The sequence below is a fragment of the Salvelinus alpinus genome, chromosome 17 (genome assembly GCF_045679555.1).
Source record: "Salvelinus alpinus chromosome 17, SLU_Salpinus.1, whole genome shotgun sequence".
NCBI lineage: Eukaryota > Metazoa > Chordata > Actinopteri > Salmoniformes > Salmonidae > Salvelinus > Salvelinus alpinus.
The window spans coordinates 39,935,474-39,953,203 of NC_092102.1; the positions used below are offsets into that span (position 1 = coordinate 39,935,474).

At 42.6% G+C, this 17,730-nt stretch overlaps 1 protein-coding gene across 3 annotated transcripts; it reads right to left on the reverse strand.

Moving 5' to 3' along the window:
- Positions 1-3,328: 3,328 nt before the first annotated feature.
- LOC139542928 (glutathione hydrolase 7) lies at positions 3,329-15,690 on the reverse strand. 3 transcript variants are annotated; one of them, XM_071348927.1, is made up of 15 exons: positions 15,461-15,690; positions 12,902-13,463; positions 12,389-12,615; positions 12,093-12,244; positions 11,818-11,935; positions 11,476-11,543; positions 10,670-10,743; positions 10,368-10,561; positions 9,605-9,692; positions 9,329-9,456; positions 7,475-7,563; positions 7,133-7,285; positions 5,945-6,062; positions 5,462-5,699; positions 3,329-5,324 (listed from the first exon to the last, which is right to left on the reverse strand). In XM_071348927.1, exons 2-15 carry the CDS (start codon positions 13,119-13,121, stop codon positions 5,149-5,151), a joined length of 2,043 nt encoding a protein of 680 aa, XP_071205028.1. In that variant the 5' UTR covers positions 13,122-13,463; positions 15,461-15,690; the 3' UTR covers positions 3,329-5,148. The 3 variants fall into 3 exon arrangements, with proteins under 3 accessions (XP_071205028.1, XP_071205026.1, XP_071205027.1); XM_071348925.1 differs by lacking the exon at positions 15,461-15,690 and adding an exon at positions 13,907-14,063; XM_071348926.1 differs by lacking the exon at positions 15,461-15,690 and adding an exon at positions 13,659-13,808.
- Between the last annotated feature and the right edge of the window lie 2,040 nt (positions 15,691-17,730).

The window sequence follows — 17,730 nt, forward strand, 5'->3', positions numbered from 1 at the left end:
TGTGATTTTACTATTTATTATGGATTTATTATAGGGACACTACTTGGCCTTATTTTGCTTACACACTAATAATCTTGTCAAACAACAAATACAGTAGATGTAAGCAAGTGTTTACATCGACGGGGCTGCAGGCAGTGGAGAGGGCCATGAGCTTCAAGTTCCTCGGTGTCCACATCACTGAGGACCTATCATGGTCCTCTCACACCAGCAGTCATAAACAGCTTCTATCCCCTTGCCATAAGACTGTTAATTGGCTAACAGCTCCCCCTCACATCTACACTGCTGCTAAAATGATTATTGATTAGCTAGATTTATTACTACCACTACGCTAGTGTTCATTGATTGATTGCCATTACAATTAGTATACATCTACAGTATTTCTCCTGCTACTGGTCACTATTACTCCTGTTTATATGTACATATTATCATTAATACATTACCATAAGTATTTATATATTCCTGATACCAGTCACTTTTAAGCCATGTTGACATGTATATCCATCTATCACACCTACACTGACACATGCACACTCACACTATAAGACCCACACACTTACATAAACACCCACCACTTATGTTGCTGCCATACTGTTTATTATTATCATTATTAATCCTGCTACCAGTCACTTTCTTCTAATCCCTCCATACATGTACAGTACCAGTCAAAGGTTTGAACACACCTACTCATTCCAGGGTTTTTCTTTATTTGTACTATTTTCTACATAGTAGAATAATTGTGAAGACATCAAAACTATGAAATAACACATATGGAATCATGTAGTAACACAAAAAAGTGTTAAACAAATCAAAATATATTTTATATTTGAGATTCTTCAAAGTAACCACCATTTGCCTTGATGACAGCCTTGCACACTCTTGGCATTCTCTCAACCAGCTTCATGAGGTAACCTGGAATGCATTTCAATTAACAGGTGTGCCTTGTTAAAAGTACATTTGTGGAATTTCTTTCCTTCTTAATGCGTTTGAGCCAATCAGTTGTGTTGTGTCAAGGTAGGGGTGGTATACAGAAGATAGCCCTATTTGGTAAAAGACCAAGTCCATATTATGGCAAGAACAGCTCAAATAAGCAAAGAGAAACGACAGTCCATCATTACTTTAAGACATGAAGGTCAGTCAATACGGAAAATTTCAAGAACTTTGAAAGTTTCTTCAAGTGCAGTCGCAAAAACCATCAAGTGCTATGATGAAACTGGCTCTCATGAGGACAGCCATAGGAATGGAAGACCCAGAGTTACCTCTGCTGCAGAGGATACGTTTTTTAGAGTTACCAGCCTCAGAAATTGCAGCCCAAATAAATGCTTCACAGAGTTCAAGAAACAGACACATCTCAACATCAACTGTTCAGAGGAGACTGTGTGAATCAGGCCTTCATGTTTGAATTGCTGCAAAGAAACCACTACTAAAGGACACAAATAATAAGAAGAGACTTGCTTGAGCCAAGAAACACAAGCAATGGACATTAGACTGGTGCAAATCTGTCCTTTGGTCTGGTGTCCAAATTGGAGATTTTTGGTTCCAATCCCGTGTCTTTGTGAGACGCAGTGTGGGTGAACGGATGATCTCTGCATGTGTGGTTCCCACCGTAAAGTATGGAGGAGGATGTGTGATGGTGCTTTGCTGGTGACACTGTCTGTGATTTATTTAGAATTCAAGGCACACTTAACCAGCATGGCTACCACAGGATTCTGCAGCAAAACGCCATCCAATCTGGTTTGGGCTTAGTGGGACTATCATTTGTTTTTCAACAGGACAATTACCCAACACACCTCCAGGCTGTGTAAGGGCTATTTTACCAAGAAGGAGAGTGATGGAGTGCTGCATCAGATGACCTGGCCTCCACAATCCCCCGACCTCAACCAAATTGAGATGGTTTGGGATGAGTCGGACCGCAGAGTGAAGGAAAAGCAGCCAACAAGGTCTCAGCATATGTGGGAACTCCTTCAAGACTGTTGGAAAAGCATTCCAGGTGAAGCTGGTTGAGAGAATGCCAAGAATGTGCAAACCTGTCATCAAGGCAAAGGGTGGCTATTTGAAGAATCTCAAATATATATTTATTTGTTTAACACTTTTTTGGTGAGTACATTCCATGTGTTACTTCATAGTTGATGTCTTCACTATTATTCTACAATGTAGAAAATAGTAAAAAATAAAATAAAAACCTTTGAATGAGTAGGTGTTCTAAAACTTTTGACCCGTCATGTATACTGAACAAAAATATAAACGCAGCATGTAAAGTGTTGGTCCCATGTTTCATGAGCTGAAATAAAAGATCACAGAAATGTTCCATATGCAAAAAAATCTGTGTGTTGACATCCCTGTTAGTGAGCGTTTCTCCTTTGCCAAGATAATCCATCCACCTGACAGATGTGGCATATCAAGAAGCGGATTAAACAGCATGATCGTTACACAGGTACACCTTGTGCTGGAGACAATAAAATGCCACTAAAATGGCCAGGTTTGTCACACAACAATGCTACAGATGTCTCAAGATTTGAAGGAGCATGAAATTGGCATGAAATTGTCCACCAGAGCTGTTGCCAGAGATTTGAATGTTCATTTCTCTACCATAAGCCGCCTCCATCGTTTCAGAGAATTTGGCAGCACATTCAACCGGCCTCACAACGGCAAACCACGTGTAACCACGCCAGCTCAAGACCTCCACACCCGGATTCTTTATCTGCAGGATCGTCTGAGACCTGCCACCCGGACAGCTGAGGAAACTGAGGAATATTTATGTCTGTAATGAAGCCTTTTTGTGTGGAAAAACTCATTCTGATTGGCTGGGCCTGGCTCCCAAGTTGGCGGCCCTATTCCCTCCCAGGCACACCCATAGCTGCGCCCCTGCCCAGTCATGTGAAATCCATAGATTAGGGCTTAATACATTTATTTCAATTGAATGATTTCCTTATATGAACTGTAACTCAGTAAAATCATTGAAATTGTTGCATGTTGCATTTATATTTTTGTTCGGTATAGCTTCCTATCTTATTTTGTGTTTTTTGTTTTCTTATTACTTATACTTTTTTTTATATTGAATTCTACACTTTTGTGTAGGGCTTGCAAGTTAAGCATTTCACTGTACTTGTGCACGTGACAAATAAATCCTGAACTTAAAAGATTTTCACTGGGTTCCTAGCTTATGACTAGTTTTAAATAATTTGCACCACATGTTTAAAACGTGATATTGACACAGCCATTTGATTACCTTTATAGTTTATATTTTGATAATAATACATTTAATGACAGTTCAGTATGTCTAAAAATATAATTCATTTCAAAAACATAGTAACATCCTTATATACACATATCTGTGTAAACATATTTATTCCATAACTGGGCCCTCCTATACAGTGTTTCTTCCAGTGTGAATTCTTACTTTTCAATACAAAGTACATAATGCGTAGCGTATACAAACAACCTTGTTACTGTGCAAACAAGTGGACGTTAAAATTTAAGACAAAGGAGAAGGAAAGGCAAATAGCATCACATAAAACAGAGCCCATGTATAGGCCAGTCATTGCTCAACAAATGAGAAAATAAAAGATGCATTTATTTAATGCTTCATAATGGCATCAATGATTACTTATGTAACCAAGCAGTGTTTTATCATGGTTATTGGCATTTTGAAGTTAGATTGAAAACAGCCACATCTATTGAGGTATTAGCACAATGGTCAGTTAGGCTATGGATAAGAATTGGCCTGTGGTAGCATTTTGGAATACAAAGGGAGAGTCTTTTCATACGTGCTATAATAAATAGCCCATTGACACAGCAATATGGGCACAAAGACTAACATCTACTGTTTCACTAAAATACAATAATCATTCAATATATTAAAAAGTAAATCAGATAGCGCAAGTGTTGTCTCAACCGAAAACATCTGTGCAAATGACAAAGTATAAGCAAAATATGCTAATATAAATAGACAAAAACCATTGTACGAGCAATTGTTCATAACCTGGTCACTCTGACCATTCATTCTAAAAATATCCTTTCTGAAAAATGTTTGCAATAAGCTATCAAACTACTCCCTTTCCAGTCATTACCCCAGATCACCTTAAATAATAATACAACATTATTTAAACCCAGTAGTACTAGCAATAAATAACATTCAATATTGAAGTGAGGACGGACGACATTCACGTGAAGAGTAGTGTGCGGTGTCCACTCTCTTTTTGAGATAAGAATATGATCTCTATTCTTTACAAAATGGCATCTAGTAACCTAGTGATTGTTCATAACAGGTTAGATATCTACAAGCTACTACACCTTTAGACTCAAGCCACAAGAATCCGATTAAGGACAGTCCCTGACTCAGTCACTGACTCACTGCCCATACAAATGCACACACAGTAAACAGGTGGTCTAAGCATAAATCAAGGTGTGTCAATATGTGACTAGCTAACTCCTGAGTGTTCACAAGGGAAGATAATGGAACTGAGCAGATCAAACCCATATGATTTTATATGCACTGGCATTCGCCGGCATTTTGAATGAGTGGAAGTATAACGACAGGCAGGGGAGGGGATGCTCAGCTAAGTTAAATGGGCCACTGAGGAGAATCTAGACGTAAGCATGCCATCTGTGTGTGTTATGTGTGCAAAGGAATGAATGCGTGCGTATGTAGGAATGTGTGTGTGTGTGTGTGTGTGTGTGGTGGAAGGAGCCATTTCAGTTTCCGTCCTCTCAGTGTGTGTGAGCATAGCCATATCCCAGTGGATTTACAGTGAAATGTGCCTGGCAAAAGACAACCGAAAACACACAGCATGCTACACCCCGTGTGAGTAGTAGGGTATAACCCATTTCAGAGACTCATTACACATTTCTCCAGAACAACCAAAGACTGCTCCACGCCCCTCCATTTCCTGCACCTCTACTCCTCTTCTTAATATCCCTTAGTATCCCTCCTTCATACCTGTCCATAATAATCCCGTTTTTATCAGTCCCTTTGGGAATATCAGCCCTTTGGTGGAATATCAGCCCTTTCGAGCATCATTTTCCTCCAAAATACTGGCATCATATATAGACATTTGTCCTTCATACTCCTCAAAACCCTCTGTTTCCCTTTTGTATCCCTCACCCCTACACCCCCTCCTGTCACTCACCCAACCCTGGCGTAAAGAAAGGCTAGGGCATGTTCATGGACATGGTGAGGGCTGAGGCGTCCGCACTACGCGGGTCCTTCACCCCAATGATGAGGTCATTGGTCCTCCTGGTGCCCTCCACCAATGAGAGGACGTCTACCCTCTGCACCTGGTGACCTTTGAACTGCAGCACCTCCACATCCTCCTCCAGGAACTCAGCTGAAAGAGGGAAAGAAGTGAGGGAAGGAATAAAGATGAAAAACAAGTTTAGTGTTTAGACATACAGTACATGAATGTGATTATTTGTGGATGAAACAGAGACAAAGTTAGAAACTATTTCTGAAGGCCATACTCACAGTCCACCAAGAGAGTGTCGGGTTGCAACTGTGGGTGGAGTCTACCATATGCCAAGCTGTCACTCAGGTTTTTACGAGAGGACAAGACGTTCATCAACACCTGGGTGATGCCACTGAGGGCCCGGTCCCCGTTGGAGGATCCCAGGGCCACGTACGTGCCACACAAACCCAGGCGAGGCCTCACTGCCGTGGGCACCAGGAAGGACAGGGGCCTCTTACCAGGCTGGATGACATTATGCTGCAGACAGAGACAGCAGAGAGAGGGTTATTCATATGCCCAATAACTGGTGGTTTAGATCAGGGTTTCCCAAACTCGGTCCTGGCCTGGGAGCACATTTTGTTTTTTGCCCTAGCACTACACAGCTGATTCAAATAACCAACCCATCATGAGGGGGGCAGGACCGAGCTTGGGAAACCCTGGTTTTGATTGATTAAATCCAAGTCAAAGATAAAACCAGTCCATTATATGACAGGCAGTGGTACCGGGTTCGGAGGCTGAGAGGTCTGGGTCTTGTTGGACCATGAGAAGTCCAGGATCTGGCTGTTCAACAGGATCCCAGACGGTGTCACTATCCTACTGCCAAACGGACGGTTCAGGGAGCTAAAGGGAGATTGCAGAGATAACACCAACCGTCTTACAATCATCAAATATGTATAGTCAACAACTGCAATAACATTTACAGTAATAGATCAAACATATTACACAGTCCTCTTTTTCTGAACAAAGCACCCAGCATCTGAATACAATCATGACTATTTGGCCGATATTGGACCGCATCCTAACCTGAGTTACACATAAGCAACTTGACTCAAACCCAATGGTGGAAAAAGTACCCAAATCTCATACTTGAGTAAAAGTAAAGATACCTTAATAGAAAATGACTCAAGTAAAAGTGAGTCACACAGTAAAATACTACTTGAGTAAAAGTCTAAAAGTATCTGGTTTTAAATGTATTTAAGTATTACAAGTAAATGTAATCACTAAAATATACTTAAGTATCAAAAGTAAAAGTATAAATCATCTCTAATTCTTCATATTAAGCAAACCAGACGGCACGGTTTTCTTGTTTTTTTAATTTACGGAAAGCTAGGGGCACACTTTAACACTCAGACATCATTTACAAACTAAGCATTTGTGTTAAGTGAGTCTGCCAGATCAGGGGCAGTAGGGATGACCAGGGATGTCATTAGACATGTCCTGCTAAGCATTCAAAATGTAACGAGTACTTTTGGAAGTCAGGGAAAATGCATGGAGTAAAAAGTACATTATTTTCTTTAGGAATGTAGTGGAGTAAAAGTTGTCAAAAATATAAATAGTAAAGTAAAGTACAGATACCAAAAAAAACTACTTAAGTGGTACTTTAATGTATTTTACTTAAGTACTTTACTCCATTGCACAAACCTTCAAAGTCCAGGATTATTAACTCAATAGGAGATTGGAACAAACATTTTTGATTAATAATGTCTCTGAGGTTAAAGGGATACTTTGGGATTTTGGCAATGATGCCATTTATCTGCTTCCCCAGAGTCAGATGAACTCATGGATACCATTTTTATGTATCTGTGTCTAGTATGAAGGAAGTTAGAGGTAGTTTCGAGAGCCAACGCTAACTAGCATTGGCACAATGACTGGAAGTCTATGGTATCTGCTAGCATGTTTCTTTTCTGTACCTCATGACGGAGACAATGAAGTCGTCAGGCCCCATAACCATGACCTGACTGGCCACGGCGCCCTCCTCCAGGGCGTACGAGGGCATGTAGTGACCCGGGGGAAACGCCTGGGAATCATTGATCATCTGGCGGAGCAGCACTGCCTGGGACTTACTGAAGGACCACAGGTAGCACAACAGGGGGGGCGGTCAAGGAATCAACAAGTTAGCCAGCTTTATGATGGTTCAAAACATCACACGGGTCTGATGTTCACGCTTCACGGTGATTCATGTCTCAATCATCTTCTTATTTTGTTTGATCAAAGTGTCTGATGATGTAATGTGTTGATCAAGAAGAACCTACCTGAGCATCTGTGTGACCATGTCTGAGATGGAAGAGTCATACATGGGGTCTCCCAGCCCACTGGCCAGGGCCACAGCAATCTTCAGAGACTGGACAGAGACATTAGTAAGTGAAAATTACAGAAGTATCCGTGCTTTACAGATACAGTACAGTCGTGGCCAAAAGTTTTGAGAATGACACAAATATTCATTTCCACAAAGTTTGCTGCTTCAGTGTCTTTAGATATTTTTGTCAGATGTTACTATGGAATACTGAAGTATAATTACAAGCATTTCATAAGTGTCAAAGGCTTTTATTGACAATTACATGAAGTTGATGCAAAGAGTCAATATTTGCAGTGTTGACCCTTCTCTTTCAAGACCTCTGCAATCCGCCCTGGCATGCTGTCAATTAACTTCAGGGCCACATCCTGACTGATGGCAGTCCATTCTTGCATAATCAATACTTGGAGTTTGTCAGAATTGGTGGGTTTTTGTTTGTCCACCCGTCTCTTGAGGATTGACCACAAGTTCTTAATGTGATTAAGGTCTGGGGAGTTTCCTGGCCATGGACCCAAAATATCAATGTTTTGTTCCCGAGCCACTTAGTTATCACTTTTGCCTTATTGCAAGGTGCTCCATCATGCTAAAAAAGGCATTGTTCGTCACCAAACTGTTCCTGGATGGTTGGGAGAAGTTGCTCTCTGAGGATGTGTTGGTACCATTCTTTATTCATGGCTGTGTTCTTAGGCAAAATTGTGAGTGAGCCCACTCCCTTGGCTGAGAAGCAACCCCATACATGAATGGTCTCAGGATGCTTTACTGTTGGCATGACACAGGACTGATGGTAGCGCTCACCTTGTCTTCTCCGGACAAGCTTTTTTCCAGATGCCCCAAACAATCGGAAAGGGGATTCATCAGAGAAAATGACTTTACCCCAGTCCTCAGCAGTCCAATCCCTGTACCCTTTGCAGAAGGGTCTGTCCCTGATGTTTTTCCTGGAGAGAAGTGGCTTCTTTGCTGCCCTTCTTGACATTAGGCCATCCTCCAAAAGTCTTCGACTCACTGTGTGTGCAGATGCACTCACACCTGCCTGCTGCCATTCCTGAGCAAGCTCTGTACTGGTGGTGCCCCGATGCCGCAGCTGAATCAACTTTAGGAGACGGTCCTGGCGCTTGCTGGACTTTCTTGGGCGCCCTGAAGCCTTCTTCACAACAATTGAACCGCTCTCCTTGAAGTTCTTGATGATCCGATAAATGGTTGATTTAGATGCAATCTTACTGGCGGCAATATCCTTGCCTGTGAAGCCCTTTTTATGCAAAGCAATGATGACGGCACGTGTTTCCTTGCAGGTAACCATATTTGACAGAGGAAGAACAATGATTCCAAGCACCACCCTCCTTTGAATGCTTCCAGTGTGTTATTCGAAACTCAATCAGAATGACAGTGATCTCCAGCCTTGTCCTCGTCAACACTCACACCTGTGTTACTGAGAGAATCACTGACATGATGTCAGCTGGTCCTTTTGTGGCAGGGCTGAAATGCAGTGGAAATGTTTTTTGGGGATTCAGTTCATATGCATGGCAAATAGGGACTTTGCAATTAATTGCAATTCATCTGATCACTCTTCATAACATTCTGGAGTATATGCAAATTGCCATCATACAAACTGAGGCAGCAGACTTTGTGAAAATTAATATTTGTCATTCTCAAAACTTTTGGCCACGACTGTACATGCTGTAGACACCACAGTATACAGGGTTAACATTTACTATGGGATGCATGTAGTAATCATCAACCATTACTGATTAACTCAATGATCAGGTTGACACCCAAGTATTTTCATAAGTCATGTAAATGAAATAGGGCGCAGTACCTCAGCAATCCAGTGGTAGGTGCTGTTGCGCGGGACCTGGCTGGTGATGTTGTAGCCTTCCAGAATGTTCAGAGCTGTGATCAGAGCTGCTCCTGCACTGGGGGCTGGGGCTGCCATCACATGGTGCCCTACACAACATCAACAACAGAGAAATGGATGCATTTAGCCGCAAGGTTGCAGGTTCAAATATCACATCTGGCAAGAATTGGGAGCGAGGATGCATCATCACAATATAATCGTGAAAAGATATTTGTTCAAAGGGAACCCTATATTTACCCTGATAGAAACTCTCGGCTGGCTGCTGTAGGATGGTGGTGTAGTTCCCAAAGTCCTCCTCAGAGAGAACTCCTCCTCTGGCTTGCACCTGTTAGAAAATACATGATTAAAAACCTCATTATAAACTGGGTGGTTCAAGCCTTGAATGATGATTGTCTGACAGCCGTGGTATATCAGACCGTATACCAAGGGTATGACAAAACATTTATTTTTACTGCTCTCATTTATTTGTACTGCTCTAATTACGTTGATAATCACCTTATAATAGCAATAAGGCACATCAGGGGGTTGTGGTATATGGCCAAAATACCATGGCTAAGGGCTGTTTTCACGTACTCCGCGTTGCATCGTGCTTAAGTAGAGCCCTTAGACGTGGTATATTGGTCATATACCACACCCCCTTGGGCCTTATCGCTTAAATACATGAAACACATGATAATACCTTTCCATTCTGGCAAGTGTTGTGCTGATGGAATAAAGTTGACTAGATCCCTATAAATAAGGAATAACCAAGTGACGTCACGAGAAGCAGTATCTTTTGGAGCAGGATGAAGTTACCCCTATACACTGATCCAAGGACAGTGTTACGCTTTCCCCTCCTAATGGTTAAGGTTAGGATTTAGAGAAGGTAAGCTGATCCTAGAGATGTCCCTAAGTGCTACGTCTACCCAGAGCATATCTTTTAAAGTGGAGCCAATACAGTATTTATGAGTGCTTATACAATGCCAGAGGCTGACGGCCGGGAGACAGATGAGCTGCTTACTGCAGTTGCCATTTCCTGGGTCAGGTTTCCACTGTAGAACTCTGCAATCCCATTGGCTGCCAAAGCGTCCAAGATGGCGGCCAGGTCGGGTCGTCGGGAGAACAGGCCGGAGAGGGGAGGCTGACCATTGGGGAGAAACAGGGCACGGAAAGCCTCCGACACATTCTTGTCCTTTACCTTGGCCAGGGCCTCAGCTAGAGAGAAGGGGGGGATACAGAGTAGGATGAAGTTGCCCCTAGACACTGATCTAAGGAGCACCGATGCATAATATGTTTAGCATAATATCAATTCCTCATGTTTACCCAGGTCATGTGTAACATTGAAACCACTTCTGGCCACATCTGCTGCCATGGTGACTACATCCTTCCAAGGCATTCTGGGAAAAAATTCAAAAATATCCGTTTGGATTGTGTTATCATTACATTTTATGTCCTAAATCTGTAATCAAATATGGTTTAACAGACATTTGTATCCAAAGCCACTTACAGAGGTAGGATCTTATTTTGAGCCATTTTGCTACAGCAGAAAAATGATTCTGCAGCAACAAGAAATATTAATTATTATGTGAATGATAATTAAATGGACATTTTTGTAGCGGGTGATTAATTTTTCGCTAGGACAAATCAACTCTGAAATTTCAAAGTGGAAATTACAAACTTTAGAAGTGTTTTTAAGACTCAAATAGACTATAAGTTTGCATTTCCTGCGGTGCAAAAAAATAGTGATCAAATTAAGATCCAACATCTGTGCATAGCTATATTTAGTGCATGTAGACAACATTGTAATCAAACCCACAGCTTTGTTCAACGCTGCACCCCACTCCTCCAACTGAGCCACGATAATGACCATGTATCACTGGAGTAATTATAGCTCCACTGTACAGGAGATGGACTAATAGTCCCCTTGTACAAGGCTGATACAGAGAATAACACTCTACTCCTGATAAACCCATTCAAAGGCTTGGGACTGTCTGTGTGCGCTAAACTGGAGCAAGCAGACCTCCAGAACCTATTAAACCTTGTGGAATTTAACTGGGGCTAGTGAGCTTCAATGCTCTAAGACAAAGAGACTTCATCAGTGATAAAAAGCCATGGAGACTTCACTTTACCTTCCGTAAAGCTGGTGGGCCTGGTGCATCCCACTGAGCATGCCCGGAACTCCAACCATCAGGCCAGGCTGGAACAGAGATAGTGAACATTTCCCGTGACTACAAATACCAGAACTCCAGGCCGACACAACACTTGACCTTTAGCTGTAGACTAAGGCCGTGTTCGAGAGCATCATAAAGATTGCAGGCGACTGCCGACTGACTGATCTACAAATCACCTTGCATCATAAGTAACGACTCAATATTTTTTTGTAGAACAGACATGTCAGTCACAATATACCCATGATACATTACGGTTTTGATGCTCTCAAGCTCGGCCTGAGGTTATGATGAGGCTCTTACCTTGAGCTCCAGGTTGGTCTGTAACATGTCCTCCAGGATGGCAGAGGGCGCTGTCTCACTGAAGTCTATGACCCTGCTCTCGTTCCTACGGATGTCATGCACTAGCATCACGCCTCCACTGCAAATAACAAAGACCAGTGTTGTTCAACAGCAATAAGCACATCCTCTTCTTGCAGATCTAAGGGACATAACTCACACTTTGATTTGGATCCACCTAATCCTATTGACTATCTATTGCTGGTGATGATCTGCTGGTGTGACATGTGAAGACTCACCCGCCGATGCCGGAGGTGTGTGGGTGTATGATGCCCAGACAGAGAGCAGCAGCGATGGCAGCATCCACACTGGAGCCTTGCTTCTCCAGGGCCTCGAAGCCCAGAGATGTACACTGGGCCACGTCAGTCACCACTGCCCCCTGGTTAAAGATCTGACACACAGGGAAGAGGAGAGGGAATTTACTTAGATTGGGGGAGGGAATGAGGGTGGAGAGAGGAAGGGAGAGGATGGAGAGACAGAGAGATGGGTAGAGGGTAAAGAGAGGAAGATGGGCGGAAGGCAGACACACACACACCTGTGGGTCTCCGAAGTAGATCTGCATGATGAGAGCAATAGTGACTCCTGTGGCAAAGGTGAGGCAGGCTGTGATGATGACAGTGAGGCCATCTCTCTGGCAGGCACAGCCCTCCGCTAAGGGGTCTCTGGTGGTCTCTCGCAGGGGTGTGATGTCATGGCTGGCCAGGTCAGAGGCGGAGGACGGGAGACGCTGCAGACGGGCTGACTTCAGAAACAGGTCTGGGTCTGGAACATTGAGGTCAGAGGTCAATGCAATTCAGGAAGCGTTTAATGGGCATGAAGGGCAATAGGCAGGCAGCAGTTGCCAGAATAAGTACAACCAGACCCATTATTTATATCTAAATACTGTATATGGCTCTGAGTACAACAACATATTGAACATCATACATGACTGTCTGGCAGACAAGGGAGATAAAGGAGATGTCACTGCTATGACAGTGTTATGTAGACCTTATGACTGATGTTTTGGTTAACCACCTTATTGTCTGCTATGTCTCCACCGGTCTCTTACCCGTGTCTTGCTCGCTAAGGAAGTTGTCGTCATCTTTGCGTGATTTGAGAGTGTTTTCCCCGGAAACCACGTCATCCTCGGGTAACCGGGGGAAGCTGGTGATGCTCATGTAGTCCACCGGTGAGTAGGCACTTCCCAGGGTCGTCTCCTGGCTTGGGTCTTTCTCTGCCATGGTGCCGCTGGAGTACCCGGCCACGGCATCGTTGGCAGGGTTATACATGGCGGTGGTCCAGTTAACAAAACTAATGAATAGAGGAGTCAGCGCAACCTGAGCTCTTCTCTCTTGTTGACTTACAGCATCCACTGATGATGTTGTTCAGCAGACTTCAGGGTGAATTGTCTTCAGTTTTGCCTTTTGACTTCACACGAGATAGCCATGTAGCCTACGCCTGGTGTGTTAAAATGTTGCAATTAGTTATGCTATTGGTCTGCAATAATACACTTGTTATTGCTCCGTTGTAACAATGTTGCACTTGATCCGTAACATTGTTGTCTGGCTCCCTCTAGGTCTAGGAGGTGATGCGGCAATTATTCATAGCCTATCCGATTCCATTCGCAAGACCTGTGGAAAGATCAAACGCATCTAATATCATTCATAGTTGAAAATAAAGCCAACACCACATGCATAACTTAATAGATTGAGTATTAAAACAGTAGGCCAAATACATAGCCCTCTATGAATATTAGGCTACCAATAGTCTATGCTTCCACCGTGAAAGTGGTCGTGAAACATCAGCTATATGCGGCAAATATCTACCTAGGCCTACAACCACAAAACCCACGTAATGTGGTTATTAGATCAAATGTGTCAGAATTGATCGCGTCAGCTGCTCCCTGGGAGGGTTGTTGTAATCCCCTTGTTGATTTTCCAGCCTACGCTTCGAGATGCAACCTACATAGGCTACAGCCTACACTGCTGGCTTCCAGAAATTGACGCATCGCTAAGGTTACCCCCCTTTGCGACGGAATATTCTTTGCAGTAAAACAAAATTGTGAAATTCTTACCATTTGAGACAGACAACTGTATTCAAGCATCAACCAATTCAGATAGGACGTTCTTGTAGAATTTATAATGGAAGGAAGGCAGAACATTAGGGCTTTCCTGTAGCCATGTCCAGATAGAGAGCAGGGGCGTATTCATTACGCAGTCAATATAAAAACGTTATACAAACGTTATGTTGCAAAACGTTTCCTAAACGTTTTATTAAACGGAAGCGAACGAAACGGGGCGGGAACTACCTGAACTCGTCCAATAGAAACTCTCGTTTTGTTGCAAAACGTTGCAACTGTTTGGACTAATCATTACACCTAATATGTGATATCAGAGAGGAAGAAGCAAGAGGAGTTTACTTCGCCTAAAATCTGTTCACGAAAATAAGACTATGGAGTGAGGCATTTTTGTGTGGAGGTCACTAGTTAGGTTTCCATCCAATCAAATAAATTGTGATTTGAATTGGCGACACATTTTCGAGCACGTGATCAGAGGCGCAACTTGCGTTTAAGAAGTGGGGGGCATCATTTATTATTATTTTTTTATTTTTTATTATCCTTCAGGATAAACACTCTAAACAGCCTACCCCACTGCTCTGAGGCATCCGCATTGGTCCTGAAGCACACCGTTGCCTCGTTTTGTATCACATTCCAATGATAAAACTGGGGGGGACAGAAATGCAATTTCAGAACTGTCCCTAGAGAAAGTTGTGCCCCTGCTTTACATGATGATTATTATATCAATATTTCAGCCTAATGGCATTTCCACCATCATTTCTCACATAATTAATTTTACCAAAGATCTCCCGCATGTCGAACGAACAAATTATCTGTCTGCATTTATAAAATTGTACGGTAACTTCCTGTTTCGATCACAGCTGTCATTTTTTTTTTAATAGGCTACAGTATATATTTTTTTACTCACATAAAAACTGGATGGAAACGTGGTTATTGAGTGTCGAATCTGGTCAACAAAAATGAAATTGCTCATTTGATACGTGAGGCTTATTTGATCGAATAGAAGTTTTGTGATGGTTAGGTTGTTACAAATGTACCGATATAGCCTAAATTGATGCACATGGCATTTTGGCAACTTCGAAAAATACTACTTTATATCAGAGTTGTGCCTATCGTTACCACGCTTATCTGCCCTCTCATTGGCTAGAATGGTCCCACCTGATCTCGCCTTCTCCTTCCTGCCTTCCATCTTTGAGGACATGTATTTCCATTGTTAAATATGAGCGGTCACTCAGTTATCTTGTCAATATAATAGATGATCTTCGGTGATATGTAAGATCAGTGACATAACTAAAGCGAATGGTCACATGGTCACCACTGAAGGTAAGCCTACAGGTCACACAATGAGATGTGGTAGCCTACAGTTGTTGATCCTAAAATACAATATGGTCTCACCTTGAGATGGCAGAACTCACCTGCAATCAAACTGTTGGAATCTTACAGTCGGTGAACAAACACAGATCTCGTTGAAAACGTAACATGTAGGTATATTTACATATAGCCTACAACACCCCATAAAAAACATAAATAGGTATCTGGTTTAGCATTTACCTGAGACTGTGCTTCTGGAAGGGGAAGTGGTGTTGTCTCTTTACTGAAGTTGCAGAACTAGTTTCAGTAGGTTAGGGCGTGCTGTAGCAGATTACTGAAAGGATTGGAAACCTGAGGTTGGACAGACCGCCTCTCTCTCTCTCTGTTTATAGGCTACACCACCCTGCAGCTCAAGGAAATAGAATTAGGGCCACTTTCCACTACACTATATGACACAAACTAGGTCCAGGAGAGATACTTGTGTAAAGACACGGATCTATATTCAAATATCTCTTTAAGAGACATCAACACCACATACCCTCCTCTGAGTGGTACAGTGTAAAGACAAAGGCTCTTGAAAAAATTACCTTAATACCAGTAGTAAGCATTTTTGCTCTCTTTAACAAATTGAAAATGAAAGGCTTTTAAAATATCCACACATTTGTGAATCATAGCATTAATCAAGTGTGCAACACTATGTGCAATATGGTTTAGATGAGAAGCTCTTGTATAATTTAAATTGCTATCCTTATTTTGTTAGTCTATGTACTATGGTATTTACGGTATGCTTGTGGGTCTGTGTGTCTATGTGCGAGTGTTTGTGCGTGTGTATGTGAGTGTGTATGTGTATTTTAACCCTGCTAGGTCGTACAATGTGTCAGCTGCTCAAAAACCCATACTTATTTTTCCCCCACAAGATTTAAAACTGGGACGTTTTTGGAGAGGCTGTTGTTTCTGTGTGTTTCTGTCTTCCCCATTTGTCTTTCCCAGCCATGTGACCATGTCACCCTTCCCCCCAGTCCTCACCCCCACCCAAGCTACCCTGTCCCCCCTTCCCCCCAGTCCTCACCCCAACCCCCACCCAATCTACCCTGTCCCCCCTTCCCCCCAGTCCTCACCCCAACCAAGCTACCCTGCCCCCCCTTCCCCCCAGTCCTGACCCCAACCCCCAGCCAAGCTACCCTGCTCCCCCCCTTCCTTTCCCTCCAGTTCTCACCCCAACCAACCAGTCCTTCAGGTGTAAATGACGAGACGAGATTCAGGTTGTCAACCTGAGTGTTTATTGTTGTTGTTGTTGTTGTTGTTGTGTGGTACCTGCGTTTTTCTGAATGGATGTTGTATTAACCCATCCGTTGGTGGTTGCATAGGTCTTCACTGTCTATGGACTTGACTGTCTATGGACTTGACTGTCTATGGTCTTCACTGTCTATGGACTTGACTGTCTATGGACTTGACTGTCCACTCAGGGATGGAACAATTCAGTACATCACAAAAACCATGCAGAAATAGTGAAAGGCACGATCACCATAGATATCAGATACACCAATCTTTTTTATATGTCTATAAATAGTTGTTTTGACGGGGGAGGGGTGTACTCATTGAGATGGTACACGGGAGAACCCCAAAGTATCTTTAAGCTGCCATCATTTTTAGGGCGCAAAGCAGAACAAAAATAATCCACACACAATCAACCCCCTTTCTTTTAAAACATTAACATACTAGGTGAACAACTGTTCTAAGAACTAAACGGGAAAAAATACAAGCATATCTTTTTTTGTTGATACATTTCATTTCAGATTTTTTTTCAATCTATCTGCTTACTCCATCCTCTGTCACACCCCCTCTTTCTTCCTCCCTCCCTCCCCCACAACTCTCACGTCACACTAGACACACGTGCACCTGGTGGCCCCGCCCTCTCTCTGTGATTGGCGGGTTGCCACCCTAAACTCACACCTTTCATTAGTCCCACACTACATACTCAGAAAACAACAACTTGGAGATAACATGGACGTCAAGGTGAGAGGGTGATGGAAAGAAGGAAAATAACAACAAGAAAAAGAGAAAAACAGTCTCGCAGTGAGGACCAACAAGGCCTTGTTAGAGGTGGTGAGTTCCACACACACACACACACACACACACACACACACCTATGGTCTCTCATGTATAGGCCCCCTCCCCTCTCTCTTTGTAAAATGTCTTCATCATGTGAGTAAGAAGTGTGACCACAGAGATACTGTAGTATAAGGTTCAGAAAACTCTAGGGGTTAAGGAAGCATGGAGACCAGATGTGTATGTATCTGTGTGTGTATGTGTGTGTGTGAGTGAGTCGTTACTGCAATCCACACACTGCGTCATTCATAGGATCAAACAGAGTTACATACAGTCATCATTTAAAACAGCAACAGAAAAATAAATATACATAATATTAATAATTATATCATATTAGTAGATCATTCAAACAAAATATAGTAATTTACAAGATAGTTGGCGATACGTTGAGTGGAACATGG